General features: G+C 41.8%; 1 protein-coding gene across 1 annotated transcript in view; it reads left to right on the top strand.

The window, feature by feature from the left end:
* Window positions 1–16,260: 16,260 nt before the first annotated feature.
* TTC39C (tetratricopeptide repeat domain 39C) overlaps window positions 16,261–24,477 on the top strand; it is a 68,719-nt gene continuing 60,502 nt past the window's right edge. The window contains exon 1 of the mRNA XM_015420743.1: window positions 16,261–16,617. Coding sequence (XP_015276229.1) covers window positions 16,481–16,617 — 137 coding nt within the window. The 5' untranslated portion in view covers window positions 16,261–16,480. The remainder of the gene's footprint in view (window positions 16,618–24,477) is intronic.

Raw genomic sequence — 24,477 nt, 5'->3', positions numbered from 1 at the left:
GGGAAATGCCAGATAACTGGTTTATTATCATACAAAGCCCCTGCCATTTTTGTTTTCCTTACAGACCTCAGTATTTTAGCCAAGTGTAGCATGTGGACCACCTGTCTGATAAATAGTTCATCATCATGACAATAAAAGGCCTGGTGCAGGTGGAAAGAATAATGAAGACCACAGAGGCTTGACCAGGTTTACTCACCAACCGTACACCCCTCTTTCAGCAGCTTCATATTACCTTCAAAATACAAGAAAGCCTCTGCCGGGTTCTTCTTTTATTATGGGTATGGCAGCACTGTTGCTCTCTTGCTCAGGAAAAACAGGGACACCCAAATGGGAATCTGATCTTCCTTATGTTTTCTCTCCCTCCACAGAAAATCACCAGGCAAGAAGATAGCTTGCTTGCCAAGGATGTGTTAATTAACAGGATCCGTCTTCATTTGACATGGAATATGTCAGACATACAGAAGCTATTCCATTAAACATATGATGTATCGTATAGCCAGTGTGGCCAAGATTGGGGAGGGGGGATGGCTTTTAAATCCCTATTTTGCCCTAAAGCTCATTGGGTGACCCCTGAGCCAGCACCTGAGCTGTACCTACCTAACAGAGTTGTTGTGAAGATGAATGTGAGAGGGACCATGTATGCCACCCATGAGCTCCTTGGAGCAAAGGAGGAATAAAAATGTAAATAATTATACAGTACATGATGTAAGAGGAAACGAAAAATAGAATACTATTTAGAAAACAAAGTAATCATACCCTTGTCCAGACATAAGCATTCTTTAGGTGACAAGCCTAGTTCAACAGTTCATAATTTGAGATTGCTAAATATAACCAGCTAGTTTTAACACCATGTGATTTTGGATGTAGTCCTATGTATGTTAAAGTCATAATGACATCCGCAGGACTGCAGGGTCAGCATTTGGCCCAGGAATTGGAAACCAACAAGCCAGAAGTAACTCTAGGGGTCAGAGCACAAATTATGACCACTATGGGGGTGGTGCAAAAAATGGCCTCCCCATGTTGAATGTTGCCAACTTGGACTGCAGCATTCCAAAGCAGGTGGAGCTCAACCCATCACTTTTGAGCCTCTGTGCTATTTCATGCTCCTTACAGCTATCAGTGCAATAGATGTGTTCTGTACAATAAACACTCCTAACAGTATGGGCTGAGAAGGGATTACTCTCCATTCATAGCTTTCTCAGTTATGCTCTGGGCCCAGTACTGCATTGCCAGAACAAGAGAGATCTTACACAGAGGGCTTTACAAAAAAAAAAGAAAAGGAAAAGCACCTGCTCCAGTCGCAACTCCCCCGATGTTGCCTACCAAGTATGCAATGGCACACTAAAGAACTGATGCCTGTGGGCCAGTCTGGACCATTACGGAGCCCGTGCATGACTGGGCATCTAGCATGTTGATTGGAAAGGACGGTATGCTGTCTGCATAACAAAGTGATGTCAATAGTCCCCTTATGTCCTGCATGTACATAGCAGCCAATTTAACAGAAAAGAATAAATTGGGCAGCCATGTCAATTTGGGCATGGCTGGATTTTGCTATTAAAATAGAGGAAAAACTGAATCTCCACGGATTACATTCTTCAAGTTTAGTGCTATGTGCTACTTACATGTAAAGCTGTTGTGTGGATTCCCTTACGGCACCAGCCTTGTGCGCTCCTACCTGCTGCCCCGACTCTCAAGTCCTCTGTGCTCACCTGCCAGCAGCCAAACGTCATGGGACCCCAACAAGCCCATCTATCTGCACTTGTAGGCTTGCTTACATGCCTCTTGTTCTCCAGCCAACTACTTTCAAGATTTCCAAGGCACTGAAGGACATCAAGAGCGGAAAGGCACCAGGCTTTGACTGCTTCCCTAATGAGTTTCTGATCAACAATGGCATGTTCACTAAGAAGTGGCTTGCAGAGTTTCTCACTGACATTATGACAACAGGAAGTCTCCCAGGGGAATTCAAGAAAGCAAAGATAGTTGCTATTCTGAAACTTGAAAACCAAAACATCTGGCAGAAAGTTACAGTCCTATTTCCTCCTGTTATAAACTCCTCAAGAAAATAATCCTGAAAGGAAACAGTGACAGAATTAATGAACACGTCCCTATAGAGCAAGCAGGATTTAGACCCCGTTGTAGTTGTGAAGACCAGGTTCTCAGCTTAACAACTTTAATTGAGGCAGGGCATCAGAAGTGTCTTAAGACATCAGTAGTTTTCATCAATCTGATTGCCAATTATGACACAGTCTGGAGAAAGGGTACAAGATTTTACACGTTGTCCCCTGCAGAACATTATTTTGACTCCTAAATAACATGCTGAGCGATAGAACTTTCCAAGTAATTATGGATTAGTCAGTCAGCAAGCAGAAGAAACTGAACAATGTTCCACACCAGGGCTCGTTCCTCGTTCCAGTTCTTTTCAATTTATACATCTCTGATGTTTCCAAGACAATATCCAGGAAGTTTGCTTATGACATGATGATTGCAGTAAAGCACAAATCAATTGAAAGGACTGAGGAAATCCTGACTAGGGATCTCAAAATTTTGGCTGACTACTACCATAAATGGTGGCTTATCCCAAGTCCAGGAAAAACAGAATGCTCCTGTTTCCATCTCAACAACAATCTTGCCAACTGCGAACTTAATGTCTACTTTAATGGCACCCGACTTGCACATAACCATACACCTTGGTATTACCCTGGACAGGTCCTTGAGGTATAAACCTCAAAATTGGTATCTTACCAATGTAGCAGTGAAAGTAGTCATGCAAAACAACATTCTCCAAAAATTATGTGGTACAACTTGGGTTGCATCTGCTATACCTCTCAGTTCTGCAGGCCGTAAAAATGGAGCTTTCCCAGCAGGCATTCCGGTAGGAGCTGCCCTGATTAGCTAGGCCCTGAGCCGATTTATGTCTAGTTGAAGCTATTTAAAGTGGGTGCACTGCTGAAAGTGTTTAAATGCACTTTATTATATTATGCCGCCATCGATATACCAGAGGTTTTAAATTGTTTATTATGTATTTTTATACTAAAATGTATATTGTTTTTATGTAAGCCGTCCTGAGCATGCCTTGGCGGGGAGGATGGGGTAAAAGTTAAATAAATAAATAACACTTAGATGCTCAGCTTTGGGGTTGTGTATAGTACTGCGGAATACAGTGCTTCAGTGTGGCTCAACAGCCCCCATGCCCACAGACTTGATGTCCAACTCGATACAACAATGAGAACCATCAAAGGGATGTATTAAGCCCACTCCGTTCTATTGGCTACCAACGTTGTGTCACATCACTCCTCCGCATCTCTGAAGACAAGATGTTCTTTAATAAATAACACTTAGATGCTCAGCTTTGGGGTTGTGTATAGTACTGCGGAATACAGTGCTTCAGTGTGGCTCAACAGCCCCCATGCCCACAGACTTGATGTCCAACTCAATACAACAATGAGAACCATCAAAGGGATGTATTAAGCCCACTCCGTTCTATTGGCTACCTACGGTGTCACATCACTCCTCCGCATCTCTGAAGACAAGATGTTCTTTTTCATGAATATAGAAAGAAAACTGAAAACAGAGAGTTGCCCATTCACAAAGACATGGCACCTGGCAATAAGTTCTGCACAAATCCTGCAATCACAAAATTTTGATCTAGGGAATGAATGAGCGTGGATGCAATCAGTTCCATCCAATATCCATAACCTGATAAACACCAATGAGAGGCCCTCAGGATTTGACTTGTCACGTAAAATATGGAAGACAGCTAATAGAATATGAACAGGCTTTGCTGTTGTTTAAATGGGCCAAAATACCAGGACCCCCGACTGCGATTGTGGTACAGCCTGCCAAACTATTTTCCATCTGTCACAGTGCCCATACTTTCCAGGGAGATGTGATGGAGCTCTTTGGACTCTCCCCAGCTGCGACTGAATGAATTGAAAATTTAGATATTAGTCTTTAGGCGAATTACCCAATCGGTCTGCATACCCATTTTGTCAACTTGGTTATGTATTTTATATTATTATATACTTCCTGTGTGTAACTCTGCCATACGATACGTAAATAAATAATTCAGCAGCCTTGTCTTCTGCTTCTTCCTCCGCTGGCTGAGAGGTACAGAGGCACCAGAGAGCTCAGACTGCTCTGCTGGAAGCCTCCCTCTCCCTGTTACAAATCTCAAGGGTGTCCCTGAAACCAAGAGCCTTGGTCTTCTATTCCACTAAAATCTGTTTTCCAACTGAATACATTCTTGTTTGGCACAGTGCTAACTTCCTTGTGTTTAATTGCAGCATTCATAAAGAAATATCCTCATCACATGATGTTGCAGAGAAAGTAAATAATACTATAATTACAGTCACACATAAAGAAATACAGGTTGAAATGTTGAGAAAGAAGCACATTGTTTATGAAAAGCGCTACATATGCTCCCTGCTGCTTTCCCTCCCACAGACTCCTGTATATTTTCCCTTACGGGGAGAAAAGAACCTGGGAGAGACTGAGCAGATAACTGGAGGAAGAGAGAGGATTAAGCAGCTCCTCCCCTGCCAGTTATCTGTTCCCAATTCCAGCATCCTGTGACTGGTTTCCTTTAAAAAAAATCTGAAGGAATCTAGTTGCATGTAGTTTGGCCCTCAGTGTCTGAAAATTAAATCACAAAGGCATTTGACTAAAGCTTATCTAAGCATTAACAGTACTAACCCAGCTGTTGTCCATGGATAATGCTGTCACTTGAATGTACATGGAAATTATTGTGCCTGAATGCACACATCTAATACATTTAATTGATGAAGAGACTTTCACATTTGGGCTTACAAAGGGAAATGAAGACCTGAATCAGTCCCACCCCTAAATTATATATTGTACTCGGTTATTTTCCCAAGCACATATGGCAAAACCTTTCAGATTATAACACTGTATTTCTCAAGGAATATAAATCAGAAACAAACACTCTTACCCGTGTGGGAAATGTCTTTCTACCATCAAAGATGTGCTGGTATCTTTTATTAGTTTAAGATGTATGTTCCAACTGCAGGCTGGACGCAGCCCTGAGAGGCTCTGAATTGGGTATGAATAGTGGCCCTATGTCATTTCTCCAATTTAAAACACCCCCTGAAATTGCTGTTTAAGCTCCATGGAGGAAAAAATGCCATCTTTTCTACCTATGGACTAACAGCAGTTTCAAGTGCGATTTTTATTAGAAGAGCTCCACTCCCCTGACAAAGCTGCATGTGAAATGTGTAGAGGTTATACAATTATTAAAGATTATTTTTCTTCTTTACCATTTGTCTCTTCACCTTCACTGTATTGTGCTAAACATGGTTTTATGGCCTGGCTCTACATTTCTGAGCTTTGTAATTGTACTTCACATCATGGCAGATGCTTGTGGCAGGTATTGAAACTTCATGGTGTGGGAATTTCATATGATGGTAGATAGGAAGCGGTATTTTGTTGCTGTAAATCCTGCTGTTGTAGTATAGGCAGCTTCACCAAAGCAAAGCAATTCAGTGCCCTCCTCCATCCCCCCCCCCAGTGAATTTAACATGAACAGTAGGCCTTACAGTGATTATCTTAGTATAAAAACAATCTGGCACAGGCTTCCAGCCCTTCCTAGCCTCCCAAAAAACAGACCCTAGAGAATCACACTATATGCCATGTCTCAACTGCTTACTTCATCTTCATTACTAGATTCATACATCATTTATCATACAATATAAACTGCTTTGTGCATATCACAACATGTTTCTCACAATGTCATTTCCTCCTTCATAATTTCACTGTTATTCATGTAGTAAGGTTTTCCATCCAGGGATCTCACACATTTTGTGTCCTAATTAAATAAAAGACATACACACCTGTCCCTTTCATCACAAGCATGACATGTCCTGATGACCCATCTGGGCAAGACGAGAGAGCAAGGACAGAAGCCTCCATTGAACAATATGGCAATAACTTCCTGGTCACACAACTGCACATAAAAGGTAGATGACTCACACTAATGAATTGCCTGGAATGAGCCTGGAAGTTAGTTTATTGCTAAGGTGATCTCTTCAGAGTACATCCTAAAATTTGTTGGATATTGCATATGTGCATGGTTCTTTGGTGCAACTACATAAAATCAGAAAAATATAAAAGCCCCTTCTGGGAAACAGAAGCCTGTGTGTATGGAAAATATACAAACACATTATTTTGAGTCAGTGAGCGGCTAAAAACTGAAATGAAATGAAAGGTGACAAGAGTGTGGGGCCAGACACAGCCTTAGAGAATACACTCTGCCACCACAGAGTTGCTAATTTACCTCAGAGCAGGCAACTTGGCAGAAATGTCAAAAGTCAAACCTCCATCATAAGTGTATCTGTTCAAAATACTTTGATCATGAATATTTGAAAAGGACAGTGAGATTTAGCTTATGGCAAGCCTTTGGTAAGGCCTCAGGAAAGTTACTATTTAGAACAATTTTGCATATTATGTACAAGTGACATTCCATCCTGCACAAACACAATGTTAACTGCATTCATAAAGGCATCATACAGCAGAACTTAATCTTAAATTTGACAGAGTACAACACAACCTTATCTATTTAGCCTAAAGAACATCCAAAATTGTAAAACATCTATCAGCTATGCTTACATAGGGATTCACTAATACGCACCAGGGAATGGACAGAATTAATTTCTGGAGACCAAAGTTCTCAAATTTACAGCACAACATTAATAGGAAACTGTGAAGAGACAAGGAAATATTCTTTTGTGTCTTTCTGACTGTTAGGCTTCTCTACTGTATGACACATACATTATAACAGAGGTAACATTCTAGTCTCATAAATATTTAAGCAGTGAGTCTCATTACTGAAGGCCCAAGTGGCAAATTCTGAGGCATAAAACCAAAGACCAACTGACTTGAGCAACATCTGACATAATGGCTTATGCATGCACCCTGCAGCATAAAACTGCTGTTTTTAAAAAGAAACAAAAAATTGAAAGAATCCCATTTATGAATGTTCTAGCTAGGACACACAAAGATGATAGACAAATCACTGGTCAAATCACCAGTTAGTATATTTACTTAATAATTCAGACTTTGACCCCGCCCCATTGGAGAGCTGTAGCTGAGCAACAGTAAACAGTACACTAAAATATAGATCAATTATGCAAACTTCCTCATGTCAGTTTAATCAGAAGCTATTTAAAAAACTGGTTTTATGGCACTTCTGGGGAAAAAAGTTCAGGCTAGATTTTGATGAGTTTCTAGGGAAAGGGTTCCCTAACTTGTGTAGTAACCAGAAAGAATGGTCTTTGATGGGCTGCTTTATGTATCCTGTTCCCAGATGATATAATTACAAGAATATAATTTGCTGACCATGACATTGTGGTAGGATATCAAAGAAAGAGCGGTAGGATAAATGGACATACTGTTCAGTGTACTGGCAAGCAAGGATGTTGATCTTTCATAGGGGCTGAAGCTTGCACTATCTGGCCGATCCTTAGTGTAAACAGTAGTATGTGGCTTGTGAGCCGCATGTGGCCCTTTGACATTCCACCAGTGGCTCTTCTGAGCACTATTCACTTTGGCACTGTCCTCATGTTACAGGAAAGAGGGTAGTTTCTTTAGAAATTGGGATGATTTCATCATTATTATGGACCCAAGATAAAACAGACAGCCTTATTTTTAAAACACAACTTGTCTGTGATGATTATATCAAGGTTATGGTGATACAGGGTTCAGTGTATGATGTTGGGCCAACATATGCCACTGAAAGAGGTGGTGGAATGTGGTACACTATTGTTGAACACTAGCCCATAAAACCAAACCCATAGCAAGCAGAAAACTTAGCATGGAGAAAGCTTCTAAACACCCCTTCCCCTACAGAACTAAAGTAAAACTTGAAGAGAACATTTGACATAGAGAACTATACATTTTTTTAACATCCAGACTAATAAAGAGTTCTGGAGAACTTGAAAGCTTACACACACTTTTGTGTCATAAGTCTGACTTGTAATTCTCACTCCAGAAACACAAGGGTTGGCTAAGATTCAACAGTAGTGGGGAGAGACAGCTCTATATGCTCAGAGATACTCTGGTTATTCAAAGATTATTACAATATAATATTGCTTGAGTTGGTACACAGGGCATACAATAGTCCTTTGGGTGATGGGAACTGTGAGTGTGGCTTTCTGTGATCCAAGCAGTCAGTACCACTGTTGTAGATATTGTGTGGAACATGCCTGCCAGCACCTCCATGCAGCTGAGGGTATTTTTAGTAGGCAAATAACAAAATAAGAGAAGATGAAGCAATCTATCCTCCCCTCTTCTTCTCTGGACTGCTGTTTTAAAATTGTCAGGGGAAAAGAGACATGGAATTGCATGTCAGGTCTAGTTTGGCCAAACTAGACAAGATGCTGGGAGTTCTTTGATTGGAGCTCCTAGGGTTTGTATGTGCTTTTGTGTGTCTGCTTGTGTTTTTAATTAATTTAATACAGTTATCAGGCAAGTATGACCTGATTCTGACTGGAACCATGAAGGAAGGTGAGAGGTTTAAGCCCCTGCTGTTTCCCTTCATACTGTTTTCCTGACCTGATATATTGACCTTTGGGGGCAAACTGATGGGCATGCCAATCTGTACCTGTACACTTTCCAAATGAGCAAATGGTCCTAGGTCAAGGAAATGGCATAAGAAGATGGCTTAATGCTTGCTCCAGCCCACAATCCCAATCAAAACAGGGCTTCCACACACCTGCTAGCTGATTTTTCTTAACATGCTGGGAGTTCTGATCATTGAACCAACTTATTATCTGGTTTGGCCCTGCTTGGAGGTGCACATTCTCTTCGGGATCTGGTGCATAATAAGTGGTCATGCTGCCTGATTTAGGAGTTTGCCTGGCTTCAAGATGTGTATCTGTAAACAAACAGCTGTAAATTTCCCGTGTTCTCTCTTCCAAAGGAAATTCAGTCCTGTAGTATTCTCTCTGGACTATTCAATACTTGGAGTGACAGAGAATCCTTAATGATAACCTGGAATATGTAGAAATATAGTTCCAAATGTACACAGAAGGACATCAAATTAGCTAGCTCCAGTTCACTGAATTCCAGCTCCATATTTAGCATGTCTAATATGAAGTCAAAAAAGGAACACCAGAAAAGGTCTTCATTACCATTTGTCACTGTGCATGACTACAGACTTCTGATTCTCAATTCTGGATAGAAAAGCTTGGATGGCTACTGAACAAAGCCTTTTCTTGCTCTTCCATTGCTACCAGCCATGCTCACAGCCAGTCACAATGGTTTGTTCTGATGTATTATATGAACAGTGTAAAATACTGGTCATTGTAGATATAACAGAGTGGTCTTTGGTACACAGACATGGGCAATTTCATAAGAAAACCTGGTGGTCCCCCTGAAGAAAGGTGATTCTATAGTGTCCTGTACTTCAAGTAAAAAGAGCCTTCACAGTAAGTCCAACATTCATTTTATTTGGGGTCCTACCAAGCAGTGAATCCAACCAGGAGGGGAAATTGCCAGCCAACCTTAATCTTTATGGTCCCACACCTCGATGCAGAACTCACCACCCAAAAGCAGTATCAGCTGATGCAATGAAGCAAAAAACAAACAAACTAGAGAGGTCCAGCAGAAAGAAAAAATGTGGAGCTTTCTAGAAGCCCTGCATTTGCAAGGAGGCAAGAAGAGAAAACTGAAGGTGGCCAGCACTACCTCTCCAGGAGGGACAGAAAATAGCAACCTACTTTCTACCTTCAGGGTTCAGGGGAAGGAGAGTACCCAGATATCTCAGAGTGCCCTCCTCTCTTCACGTGAAAACAAAGGATCACTTTATGGGCAGTGACTAAACACAGCTATCATATGGTAGTAATTTTCAAACATCACCAGCATGAGTTAAATTTGAACATATGACTTAGGCCTGAAAGACTTTAGTAACCATTGATTTCATTATGTCATTACCTTATTACTGTGCCTTTCAATTACTTCTTGCACTACTGCAGTGATTCAGAAGTTCTATTCAGAAGCATTTACTTCTGTAATGTAATGTAAGAAAACAAAACTGCATGCTGAACTCTTCATTTGGAAAACAGAAAATAAGGCTGGAAGTCATGCTACAGAACAGTCATTTGTACATTTGGTGAATATTTCCTTTCCCCCAGCTTCCTAGTGTTCTTTCCAAAATCCCAAATGTAGTTCAACTACAGATAGCAAAAGATGCATGCAAGGACAAACCATTATGTCTAGGGATGTCAAATGCCTGGAGAAAAAAAGGTCCTGTCCTTTTAATAGAGGCTTAATAAGATATTATTCACCAGTTAGTTCAGCTGCTCATTTCCACACATCAAGCCTCTATTAAAGGGATAGGGCATTTTTCACCAGACCTGCTGGCAATCTTAGATGGTCCCATAATATTGCACTTTGTGTACAAATCCAGCAGCTCTGCTGGGCAAACGAGCTCCAGTGAACACTGAGAGCTACATGGGAGTATCTTCAATGCTGGGAAATATCCACATGTGTGCTGCCAGGGTAGATTGGTCCAATCCCTGTCATTAAAGATGATGGAGAACCATCTGCTTGGGTTGACTGTCATGAGTGTAGTGGAGTCTAATAGACATGTGTAGGGAGGTCTAATAATTCAAGGCATGTCTTATATCACTTTAAAGGCATCTATAATCATTAACACAACATCCTGAGCTACTATGCTCAAAGCGCATGTGCATTTTCAGACCTGGATCTTTGTCTTGTGAGGCATGAAAAATGGGACCAGCAATTCAAGAAACAGCCATTGCATAGGGAATGACAACTCAATGTATATTGTATTTTACCATCCACCTAAGTAGTAAGAGAGATGCTGGTGGGCATATCCAGGCAAGGCAGGCCCCATGTTGCGGAAAAATACTGTGCAGCTAACAGACCCTCCCATTGTTCCAACTTACTGATTTAAAAAAAAAGGATGCTAGGAATAGAAACGGAAACCCTGCATGAGTTGGACAAAGTTGCTGCAATCTCCCTTCTCAAAAAGAGAATAGTGGAGTTAGATAGGATAAATACATCCTGTAGAGCATGTGGGTTGGTTAATTATTTTCAGTTGGTCTCCAACCTCCATCTGGTCTGCCAGCCTATCTGAAATTTCTTATGAGTCGAGTCTTTTTTCTAGCCAGGATGAATGCACTCCCATCAGCAATTCTGAGGGGACACTATACGAAAATCACATTCCAGGACAGATATTATGGATGTGGATGGGGAGAACTTGAAACATTGGATCCAGTCCTGAGGAATTTAATGTCCGTTGACAGAGCTAAGATGGTACCATTTTAATTAAAGGATGAGAATCTGAGGATTACTTTAGCCATGGCAAAATTCTTCTCAGTGGTGATTACATGAAAGGAAAAGATGGATTTTCTGTGATGGGGTTAAGAATATTTAAGGGTTAATTCCAAATTTAGAAATAAATTAGGATTTAAAATATACAGGAATAATAATATAACAACAACAACAAAAGCAGCAACAACAATAACAATAAATAATTCTGTGTGGCTTGACTTGAGACCTTAGGAAAAATGAGTCGACCATTAAAGGAAAGACCCTCCCATTGTTCCCCCAAGCCTTCTGGAAATATACATATGTGCTAGACTAACAGTGAAATCCTAGAAAAGAGTAAGAGTCCAGTAGCACCTTAAAGACTAACAAAATTTGTGGTAGGGTATGAGCTTTAATGAGTACTGCTCACTTCTTCAGATACAGCTAGAATGTGAGTCCATCTATCTGAAAGATTGGAAAGTGGCGTGATTTCAGATGCCAAATGACATTAGCAGGCAAATGACAATAGCAGGTGTGATTAGATTAGATATGCAGAGAGGTAGTGGGGATGGAGAAATCAACATTGGTAATGAGATAATGTTGTGGTTTCTGATGTCAGACTTAAGTCCATTAATTCTCTGTTGAAGGGACTGGCCTGTTTGTCCAATATAGAGGGTGGGAAGGCATTGCTGACACATGAGGACATAAATCACATTAGAGGATGAGTAGGAGTATGAACCTGAGATGGTATGGCTGGTGTGGCTGGGTCCGGTGATGGTGTTTGCTAGGATCTATATGAGAACAAAGTTGGCATCTTGGCTTGTCACAGGCCTTCCATTCTACTGTTAAGTAGGTTATCATTGCAGGTGAGAAGTTGTTTTAGGTTAGCAGGCTGTCGATAAGCAAGAATCCTATGCACAGTTATTCTATTCTAAAATTTCACTTTCCTTAGACAATTGCATAGGATTGCACTGTTACTCTGTTAGGATTGTCCTGATGGCATGGAATAGCTGACACTCAGATCCAAAATTAATGGTTGATGTTTGGCAACAGAAGAGACTGTGAAGGAGAGAGTAGCAAGCAGCATGTTTGCGACCCAGCCCTCCCCACAACTAGTCTTTTCTTCGGCGCTGTAGTAAGCCTGAAGTATTAAGGCCACACACGGCCTCCAAAAATCAGCACTTGACAACTATTTCCACTATGTACATGGCTTGCATTACCCTTCCATGGAGACATCAAGCAGGAGGAAGGAAATTGAAGAAGGTGGTATCATCTCTGCAGTCTTTCATAAATACTTGAACAAATATCTATTGTGGAAAGGTCAATGAAGATTTCTTTTTTGCCTTGGATTTTAGATGGATTATATGCTTTATATTATATTTTAACTCATGTAATTGTTATTGCATCTTCTGTTTAATCGTGATCTGCCTTGGCTGTTCAGAAAACAGAAGGGCAGCATACATGTTCTCTCAAATGAAAAACAAAAGAGAGAGATGGAGACGGTCTCCTCTTGTACTATTCCCTCCACAAATTGCAAAATGTGTCCGTTTCTGTAACCCTCGGTAATACATTTCTTAAAAGTATAATTCTCTATAACTGGATTTTAATATTCACCAGGCAGAATGGTAACCTGGAAAAGAGATTTGATAGCAGCAGTACATTTTATCCTGTTCACATGATCAAAGCCCAGCAGTTCAATGTCCAGAGTGTACACTGAGTTCACCTACAGTCTTTATCACTATGCAACATACATTGCTTGCAATTTGCAGCACTGCTGATCTCTTGATGTCCTCTAGTGAAGAGATTAAACACAATTGATATTAATGTTGAAAAGGACTATAAAACTATTAATAACAGGCAGTAATGCTCACAGAAGCTATAAAACTGCTTGGCTGGTGGCATTTGAAATACATCACATTTGTTTTGGTGTAGTAGAAATACAATTTTCAGTGCTAGAAATCCTCAGAAACATTCGATGCACCTGGACTGCAATTGTGCCATGTAGAGTTAAGAGCACGGCTTCCACACATTACAGGGACCATGATGGGCATAGACAGTACACAGACATGTATCTACAGTCTCCATGGCTGTTCCTCTGCTGTTTCAGGCCATTTCACACATTACGTTTGTTGAGTGAGAACTTTGAGAACTTTGAGTTACATGTTCAATTGGAGCTGTGTGTCTCCCAGATTAATTTCTTCTTGCAACTAGGTCTTGTAGGCCAAAGTGGCTGAAACTTTCCCCTCCGTCAATCACCCCATAGAGTAACTATTGGTTTAGCGTGAGAAATCATGTGACCTTTTAGTCTTCTAAAAAGTGTAGCTGGGGAGTTGTAGAAACAGTTGTAATCTGAATAGTGGTTAGTACAAAATAATACATAGCCTAATTGTCACATCTTTAGATTGTATATGTACACTAGATAGACATAGGGATGCCAGCCTCCAGGTAGGACCTAGGGATACCCCCAAATTACAGCTCATCTCCAGACTAAAGAGATCAGTTCCGCTGGAGAAAATGGATGCTTTGGAGGGTAGAGTCTATGGCATTGTACCCCACTGAGGTCCCTGTCCTCCCCAGGCTCCATCCCCAAATCTCCAGGAGTTTCCCAACCTGCATCTGGCCCTAGATAGGCTGTATTTCCCAGGGAGAGAGAACAGGCATGCTGAAAATAAAGGCTGCCAACTTGCAGCAGCTCCCACCTACCTCGCACAAAGCAAGGGCTGCTGACTCGTCGTGGTGGCAGCTCCCACCCACCTCATAGGAGCCTTACAAGCAAGTCAGAAACCCCCATAACTCTGGTATACTGGTCAGCGTATATGAGTAGCACTGATGACACATGGGTTCAAATCCTCATTCAGTCATGGAATATTGTGGATGGCCTTCGGCCAGTTCTCTCGAAGCCTAAATTACCTCACATGGTTGTTGTGAAGATATAATACAGGATGGGAAAATTATACATGGTATATTGAGTCATGTGGAACAGTTATTCTTAACAGGGAACCATAATCTACAACACTTCACTGTTTTAACTTTGTTTTGATGTTTAAACATAAATTGTATTTTATACATGTGCTTGAGACCTTTGGTCACGTAAGCCGAAATAAATAAACGAAATGACAACACTTGGGGGCCTTCATAACTTTGGAAGACGGTCAGATTTTAGGGATTCCATTTCCCCTACATACAGTGACGTCTGGCAGCAAGCAAAGGAGAGTTGTTTCATACTTTCTGTCCAATTTTTATTTTGTTCAGTTTTTATACTTATACTCGTTTGCTACCATCGATCATCCCACCTCCTCCTCCTGGTTGAATGAATCCTTCTTTGGGCTGCCCTTTTGTCCAGAGTATAGGCCTGCTCCTTTTTCGGTGGCAGTTTCAGCTTTAAAAATTGGCATTCCTAAGGAGGAGTAATTGAGCAAACTTCAGAGGACAGTGGAAAACAGGAGGGCCTGGCGAGATCTTGTCCATGGGGTCGCGAAGAGTCGGACTCGACTGTGCGACTGAACAACGACAAGGAGGAGTAAAGGGCCTTAGTGCCATGCACGGTCCTTAAGAACTGTAATGCCATTCTTTTTAGGTAAGCAGTTTGTAATTAATTTCATAAGGAGGATATTGGGTAAGGCTGCCAACCTCCAGGTGGCACCTGAAGATCTCCTGCTATTACAGTGTATCTCCAGGCTACTGAGATCAGTTCCCCTGAATAAAATGGTTGCTTTGGGGGGTGGACTCTACAGAATTATACCGTGCTGAGGTCCCTCCCCTCCCCAGACCCTGCCCTCTCCAGCCTTCACCCCCAACATCTCCAGGTATTTTCCAATCCAGAGCTGGCACCCTGTGTAACTATGTTTTTCCTGTCTTTTAAAAAAAATTAATTGCCTTTTACTTGTACACCAGGATTTTTTTTTGGTCAACAACTTTGAATTACAGGAAAGATAGCATCTAAATATTTTAATAAATAAAATTGGGGGGAGTGCTTTCAATAAAATAAATGTGTGTACTTGGGAAGAGGCAGAGGTTAAGAACCACTAAAGGTTAAGAACCACTGCATTGAAGAAAGGATGATAGAAACATGTAATAGATAGTTTCAATTTCCCCCCACCACCTATATGGGTGAAAACCTAAATATAAAATATTATGAAGCTGAGATTCTGTAGTTTTTATTACAAGCCTCATGAGATTTTGTGTTTCAGGAAACCATATATATTAATGGGACATTTGATCAATTGCTGTTGGCACAGCACAAACGTGTAATCATGGCAAATTATACATAAATCAAAATACCCACTCAAGATTTTTTCCCCTCTTTTTAAAAACTGAAATGTTATTTAATACATAAATATACTGAACTGCTTTCAGCAGACATACAGTTAATAGTTTATCACACCTCTTTAGGACTATATTTTATTATTAACTTGCCAGTTAGTAAGTCCTACTAAAAACAGTAGAGCTTACTTCTCAGAAAGCATTAGTGTTACGCTGTAGAGCTAACAGCGGCTATTAGCCATGATAACTAAACGGAACCTCCATATTCAGCAGTAACTAATAGCTGAACAATAGCTGCGGAGGAGGGGGGCAGAAAAGGGCTCTTGCCTTCATGCCACGTTTACATCCACCCCAGAAGCATCTAGCTGTGTGTGTGGGGGGAAATTACTGCACTAGATAGAGCCTTAATCTGACTCAAGATCACTCTTACATCCTCTGCTAACAACACCGCATCTTTTGATGCCTGTATTAATTTTGCCAACCCTCCAAAAAGAAGCAGCAGCAGCAACCTTCTATTTCCACCCCTCTAGAAAAGCAGACAAGGACTTACAATGGGGCCGCTCAGCATCTTTCCACTTGAGAGCAAGAACAGCCCCTCGAAACAGGTACCAAGCGTTCAGGGCAAAGGCTTCTGCATCGGCAATGCGCACGCTCATTCCGTCCCGCGCAAGCGCGCTAGAGGCAAGCCCTTGCTTGAAGGGCTGCGGAGTCCTCCTCACCGGCTGCGTTACCCTCAGTTGTTGGCGGCTGCGGGAGCAATAGGAGCGGTGGCGGCCGCAGAGGGAGTGCCGAGGGAAGGTGGACGCTGCCCGAAAGGGACGGAGGGCGTGTGCCTCGGCTTTACTGTTGCTGCCGCCGCCGCCTTTTGTGCGCAGGCGGAGGGCAGTGTAGGGGGGAGAGTGCCGGGTGGGTCTCCCACCTGCCCGCCGCTATGGCTGGTTCCGAGCAGGACATTGGCACCGGAGAGGGGCCGCTGCCAATCGAGGACTCGGAGTTGGCTCTGGCCGGGATCAACATGCTGCTCAACAACGGCTTCCGGGAGTCTGACCAGCTCTTCAGGAAATACAGGTACCCTCCTGCTTCCGTACTCGCTGGCTGGCGGAGCGTCTTTGCTTTCTGGACCTCCTCACTGGGCTTTTTGTGGAGGCATCAGTATGAGGGAAGTGTTTCTTTTCTTTTTTTTAAAGCATGGGTACCACTGAGTAAGTGCAGAGTGACTTTCATTTATGTACTGAAGAGTCCCGGAATGATGATCGTGTGAGTGTGTTGCAGCCAAACCAAAATAAATTCAAAAAGAGCCTTGTAACAACTGAAAGGCTGACAGATTCGTTGTGATATAAGCTTGTGTGGGTTAGGTCTCATTTATTCTAAGGAGTGAACTGTTATCCCCCTGGAAGTTTGTCATAATACTTGTGTTCGCTCCTAAGATGCCAGAAGACACTTTGGGATGGTGGGGGAATTTCGCATGGCACTTTCCAGAGTAGCATAAGCAGGGATCAAATGCCTGTACCATGGAGCTTGTAGGGTAGGATAGTGGACTTCCAAGGGCTGATTCTTCAGCTATAAATTTAAGGCTGAACATCTCTGTTTCTGCAATTTGAACCCTGGGTCAGTGGTGTCAAACTCATTTGTTACAAGGGCCAGATCTGACATAAATGTCATTTTGTCTGGTCGGGCCATGGCGGGTTCCAGTGATATAAACTGTTAAAAGGACAGCAGCTGGTAAGCTCCGACTTGGTGTATCCTCACTGCAAGGCCCCATGGGCTAGAAGGGGGGTCCAAAGGAAAACCCATATGTGTGGACAGGAGAGCCAGCAGTGCAGCACTGGGCAGACGCTCCCACACTACTTGACTGCTGCAGATGAGGTTGTTCGGCCATGCTGAAGCCACAATCGGGGTGGCTCTGCCCACTCCCCCCTGTTCCCTCCCTTGCACCAGTTGCTTGCGGGCCGTATAAGAGCCCTGGATGGGCCAGTTCCGGCCCTCGTCCTTATTTTTAACACCCGTGCCCTGGGTAGTTGGTCTGTTTTAAGTGCATGCCTGCTTAACAGGCCCTTTTTTCTGCTCCTTATTCCAGTGGTGCTGAGGACCTGGTTTTACAAATCCATCATTCTTCCTTTGGCGTCCTTGTTGTTGTAGCCTGCTCCCCCCCCCCTTAGTTTGAGCAGGGGCTGGCTCTGGCACATGTCTTGCATGCATGCCGTCATTCACCCTGGAATATATAATGTGTGTTTGGAATGTTCTGTACTCCTAACCTCTAGCATTTATAGAGGTTCCAAATTAAATGAATGCCTGCTGCCTCTTTTATTTCTGATCGCCAGAAGATCGCATCTTTGTACTCTAGTAAATTTAATTTGGAGTAACTATCATATCTCCATTCTGTATTCCATCACTACTGCATCTTTAGGTTCTCTTTTCTTCAAAGAACATGTACTGAACAATTAATTTATCCATTCTAATTGTATAAAAACATTCTTTATATAGGCTGAAGGGTCACCAATTAGTGACTGTGATTCAAGATTTTTATTTGACACTATACTCCTGATTCCTGCTTCTGTTCCTTCCATGACAGAGGGCAGCTGCTTTGCACATACAGACCTGATCACCCCACCCTGCCCCTTCATAACTTCAGAGGATCCAAGACTGAGCTCTGGTTCTGAAGTCCTGGTAAAAAGGGCTGTGCCTTCTCTGCCTAGGAAGATATTGGGCATTGTGCATCTAGTACTGCTGTTACTGTGCAAATATTTGTATGGAGCTTGTGAAAAACTCCATTGGAGTGAATGTAGATTATGCAACGCTTGTTTTTCTATGAAATATGCCTGGGGGGGGTGTGATTCAGTCATACTGGTAGTAATATCTGTTGAGAACAAAGGACTGCAATATTATCTTTAGCTATATTGTACAGTTACTGACTCCCCATCAGCTAGACACGTGTAGGTGTTTTTGTCTATGCCACCTTATTTCCCTTATTTCTTCCTGTCCCTTCCCCCAAACAACTGCTTCTTTGTTCACCATAACCCTGGCTACTTTTTCAGTATTGCGGTTCCCCCACTTCGCATCCTGCTATATTCCTGCCACTGTCCATGGAAGCCATATTGCATTTTTCAAGTAACTGTTCCAACTTTTCTCCATACTGCCTCCCCAGCCTGCTCTGTTTTTTGTTTTTTTTAAACCAAAGGTTAAACTTTTGGTTTATTTTTTGTAGAAACTTTTAATAATACTTTAAAGTAAAATGGATTGAGATAACTGTGCAGAATCTCACTTCCCAAATGCAACAATGTAATGGGCCTTGCTCTCTAAACATTACTGGAGCACAAAATTCTGTTTTGTGTGCACGGAATACTGTACTGTAACTCTTTCCTCTTTCTCTTGCCCGTCCTGCAGCTGCCACTGGATGTTCTCTTAATGCTTCTTTTTCTTTGCAACAAATATTGCTTTATTATCATCTCTCTGTTTCTATCCCCTTACCAATCTCTGTGTTCCTTCGTCCTGGTTCACTGACTTTTCCATAAATAAATGCCTGGCTGGGCTGCAGCCACAACTACTCCCTGATATTCTAGCTTTTTGTGAGAATTGTTAAGAAGTTCAAGGCCGCTTGGTAATTATACCACACATGAAGCTGCCTTATGCTGAATCAGACTATCAGTCCATCAAGGCCAGTATTGTCTACTCAGACTGGCAGTGGCTCTCTTTCACAGCACCTACTGCCTGGTCTTTTTAACTGCAGATGCCAGGGATTGAACCTGGGACCTTCATCATGCAAAGCAGAGCGTCTTCCACTGAAGACCACAGCCTTTCCCTGTGTGCCCTGGAAACTTTGCTTTTAATCTCAGATGTATAGTGGCTGGTGGTAGTTCTGTGGTGAAAGGGAGACACTCTGCACTTGTTCAAAGATGCTGCAAAACTAGGCCCTATGTTCAAAAAGAGGTTTATTAATGCCTGTCTGAATTAGCCGTCTCTTTTTTCTTCCCACTCCTGCTTGTGAGAATTCACCTGGGTCTAAAAAATAATGACTTGTTCACCATTGACTGAATGGTCCTTCCTGGTATTGCATTTAGCCAGGCAGCATTATCATATGCCACTCAAGACCTTCTTCTCCCCTTTCTTCATGGTCAAGGGCAGACTACAAGAGATGCCAGTGCCCATCGGCATTACCCACCTTTCTCTGTTTAGCTCTTATACTTGCCCTGGAACTTGCCCCCCGGGAATCACTTCACTAACATGATTTCTTGATTCAGACCCCTTCTAGAGTTCTGCAGAATTCCAGCTGTGTCTGAATCTGGCAGATTTCTGGAGTTTCCTAGCCTTTGCGTAGCCACTGCCAGTTATCCATCCAGTATTTGATAATTTGAAAATGTATTTATTATGGCTTGGATCCAGTCACTCAATATCAATTAATGCCCCTCTTAACTACAGCTCCCATCCAACATGCCTTTTGTCCAGGCAGGTCCCATGATCCCAAGCATAGGGGTTTTTTTGGTGGTTAAAGGATACCTTCTTCTCTTTTTCACCAGCAGAAAAGCTGATTGGCTCCAGTCCAATATGTCCAGTGCCCTGCCCTTTCTCCAACTTTAGAGCAGTGTGCCTAGGATTCCGAAGCAGTTTCCATTCCAAGTCAGGCTTATGCCTTGTTTTATGGGTGGGAGTTAAAAATAGCCCAGGAGCAAATCAGGCTAAGTGGCCTTTGTGTGGCATTTTATTTATTTATTTATTTATTTATTTATATCTTGCCTTTCTCCCCAGTGGGGACCTAAAGTGGTTTACATCATTCATCTCTCCTCCATTTTACCCTCACACCAACTCTGTGAGGTAGGTTAGGCTGAGAGTATATGGCTGGCCCAAGGTCACCCAGCAAGCTTCTGTGGCAGAGTGGGGATATGAACCTGGGTTTACCCAGATCCTAGTCCCACACTTTAACCACTGCACCACACTGGCTGCCTGTGCATGAGAAGCTGGTGCCTCAGGAGCCACTCAGCTCAGACGTGGCCAGGCATGGGTGTCGGCTCCCGTGTCTCTGCCTCCTGGGCCGCCACCAACTGCTTGAGCTGAGTGGCTTCTGCAGCACTGGCAGAGCCCCTGGAGTTTGACTCTGCCTGCTCCTGAGAACTCCCCTGGAGGTTAAATGGCCGGTCTGCCCCTGTTTCCTTTGCTACTGGAGTCATGTTGCAGGCCTTTGGGCTATTTTTGCTTGCTTTTTCTTCATGTTGGGACATCATTTCTCATGCCAACTGCATAAACTGCCATGTCATCTTCACTGATACCATCCCCCTTCCCCTCTCTATTCAGTCTCCACTCTTTCATACAACCCTTTATCGGTTTACTCATTTTTCTTCTATCTAACCCCTCCCCCCGCCCACAGTATGACTAAGATCATAACAGTGTAGCTGGTCTTTTGTTCTACATGGAAGAGAGAAGCTTTAAACACAAATGCTGTGTCTCTTGTTAATGAGAATGTTTCCTTGGATTCTGCAAGTATTTGCTGGAACGGTTCTGCCATCCTCTGTTAAATTCCTTTTCTTTCAGTTCAGTAGAACACATTATCTGCTTAGCTGCCTTTTTCCTTTCCTGTTTTTTTTCCAAAATGATGTTCTCTTTCCCCCCTTGCAAGATAGCATTTTTCCTTTGCTTTGCTTATTGAAATAAATATCAGATGCATGTTCTAAAACATGAAGAAATCTGATCCTAAATATATTTCACTGGGGAAACAATGAGTTATTTCAGTAATTCTTAGGATCATAATTTTAGACCTCACCTTGTTTCTGAGCTCCTCTTTCTACTATGTGGATGTGCAAAATGTGAAATTGCTGTAGTGGAGGAAGAGTAATGCTGATCATGCACACTTTCAGTTCTTGAAGCTTCTCTTTGAAATTCACTGAAAGTTTAAAAGTTCCCTCGGAGCCAAGTGTTCAAGAGACCACTTATCTTGGCTCCTGATTTTGTCAGCAGAAAGACAGACATGTAAATATTTTCAATAAAATATTGGGGTAGGGCACACATGCACAATTGCAAATCAGCCCACTGTGAAACTCTTTCTGTTCCTGTGTGCTACACCAGCTGAACAATGAAGCTGACAACCCCCCCCCCCCCAAGATGTACTGTCCACTATGGGTGCTACTGATATGGCTATGGGCACCCCCTGCTGGCATGCTTAAGGATGAATTTACCACTGAGAAACTGTTTGTGAAAGGAGAAAAAAGTAAGAGCCCAGTATCGAGTCCAATATTCACTGTTTGTGAAAGTAGCAGATAAAAAGGAGGAAGACAGGAATCAAAATGGGTCCCAGGTGCTCTTTGGAAGGCACCATTTTGTGGGCCAAGCATATATGCTAGGAATTAGTTGGTCTGTCTCCATCAGCTCTACTGGAGAAGAATGCCCTATTTTAAGCTGAATATGTGACTAGGTGGGGATCTTGAGATAGTTGGTGAGCATAAGTATGCAACAAAGTAAATGATTTTGGGAGTAAGGAGAGCTAGGAATTACATGGTCACTGGGAGTGAGTGTATATAGCTCTAGTAAAATAAACACATCCAGTTGCTTCATTTCTCCAAGCTTTCAGTATTTTTTCTGATATGCTCAAAAATGATCAAATTAAAATAATTTAAAAGAACCTTTTATTTTACCAAAACCCCCCACAAAACTGTCAATATGAACAGAGCAGAGCCACAGTTTGCTAGGCAGAATCAGTTAAAAATGTGCCCAAATGATAAGCTTTTGATGAAAAGTGGTCAAAGAAGATCACTTCCTGTCTTCTGCTGAAATCTTTCTAAAGCTGAGAGCCACATTAGTAAAGGCCCTGTTCTTAGATCTAGATGGGATACGGAAGGCACATGAAGCTGGGCCAGCTTTAGTCACTGCAGTCTCTGTGACGGCTGATGCTGGGATAGGAGGTCACTTGTATGTGAGTCCCAGCTTGGAGGGTTTCATTCCATTTGTTGCAGGCAAATAATTCCATTTGGCTCAGAGATTTCTAATAGCTTTACCCCTATCTTACTTGGATCCAATCTTAGTCTGGATTCATAGTACTTTGCAATTTTAATTTATTTTAAAATGTTTATATTGCTTTTTATATTTTTATGCTCATCTGCGACACTAGTTCATGACTTAGTTAATGGACCATAATGTAGAGTTCTGGTGGATAACATCAGTACATGTGAAACCTCATGCACCATATCCCATGGAGACAAGTTAACATTCCAGTGACCACCGTTTGTGTATAATTAGGCCAAGAAGAATGAAGCTACTGGAGAGCTAGCCCCAGTACCCCAATCAGATGTTCTAAGAGATTCAAAATAATTGTGATCCACGATGTCAAAAGCTTCTGAAAGATCTAATGAGCTTTGAAGACCGATGTATTCTCCTGTCAATCTCTCTACACTTATGTAGTCCACTGGGGCTACACAGGCAGTTTCCTTACTGTTACCAAGGTAGAAAAAATGTATGGACAAGGGAAACGATGGGAAGGTAAAGTGGGGGGATGACACACAACATACAGTTAAGTTTGTGTGAGAGTATTACCTGTTTCATTAGTGGATTCTTCTACCATATATCCCTTGACTATTCTGTACCTAGGAAACAGTCTAATTTAAGTCCTTCTACAGTAATCAGAGTTGCTATGCAAAAATCTTATTTTCTAGCAAGCTAAGAAGCAATCATTGCATTCTGTAGCAAAAGAAGCAATTTGTTTCTGTTTTTGTAGTCTCCCATGCAGAAAACATTTCTTAATGTTATTCTTCTCCTAAAAATGAGGCCAGAGCTTGCAGTTCTGCTTTTCATTGTGCAAGGTTTTTATTTTTGTTAATTCATACTTTTCTCACTGAGGCTCAAGACAGATTACAGAATGAATTGATACAATCATAACAGCGAAATACATACTACAAACAATGGAAATGGACTGTACTACAAAATTAGAGCTCACTTTAACTAATGCCTAAAATTTTGCAGACTGTAAACAAATTGAAAGGCCACAGTCTTTTTATGACAAAATGTAAATGGATATAAACCTGTTTCAGAATATGAGCTTTCAAATAGGCCTGTCAAAATTGTGGCTCCACTGCTTCCAAGCCATATGTGACACATAATATGGCAGATGTCTGATAACCCCCTATATTTGACCCAGAAGATGGGGAAGAGCATCTGAATATCAAGCCCTTCTGCTTGATGGGTTACAGTTTGACAGGTTTCCTTTAAGACACACCACTTTCTTAGGTAGCTGGTCTCTGAGATTTTTGCAGCAATATTATTCATCAATAGAAAAAAAACCTATTTGAGCAAGATTATTTAAAAGTTGCATCTGATAGGTAGTATGGCATACATAATTGCTTCCAAACAATTATTTGTTAAAATTAAAATTTTACTCTATAGGAGGGAAACTAATGCAAACAGCTATCTGTGGGTTTTGAAATACTCTGAAAGCTGAGTAATAAAGAGCATGCCTTCTGTTAGCTTCAGATAAAGTTCCAAGTCATTATTTGTATAAGCACTAATTAAACATTAGAGCCGTTTTTTCCTAGATAACAATGTTCATAGGCGTTCTCCCTTAAATATTTTAAGATAATTAGTGCATCTGTCTACTCATGGGTCAGGGGCATATTGAACATGTAATCACTTCTTCGATGTTAACTATGCTTGACTTATGAACTTACGTATAAATTCTCCCTGTCTTGTGATTAAGTTCCCAGGACTGCCTATGTGGCATCTGTATTCCATACTATTTCAATGTTTTGCTGTTATTGCATGTATTTAGATTATAAATAGAGAACCAGAAACTCTTAGCTGATGTGTTCCTAAAAACTTCAGCACCATGAACAGTAACATTTCTACAGTCTTTGGTACTCTGGTGGAAAAAGTAGGTTGGATTTTTAAAAATGTATCTTCCTCTACCTCTACTTGGTCAGCAGCCAAGCTGAACCCTCAAGAACTTGACATGTA

This window comes from Gekko japonicus, unplaced genomic scaffold (assembly GCF_001447785.1).
Source record: "Gekko japonicus isolate JY-2015 unplaced genomic scaffold, Gekko_japonicus_V1.1 scaffold1602, whole genome shotgun sequence".
NCBI lineage: Eukaryota > Metazoa > Chordata > Lepidosauria > Squamata > Gekkonidae > Gekko > Gekko japonicus.
Note: the sequence above shows the minus strand (reverse complement) of the source record. Positions and strands in the feature narration are given on the sequence as shown.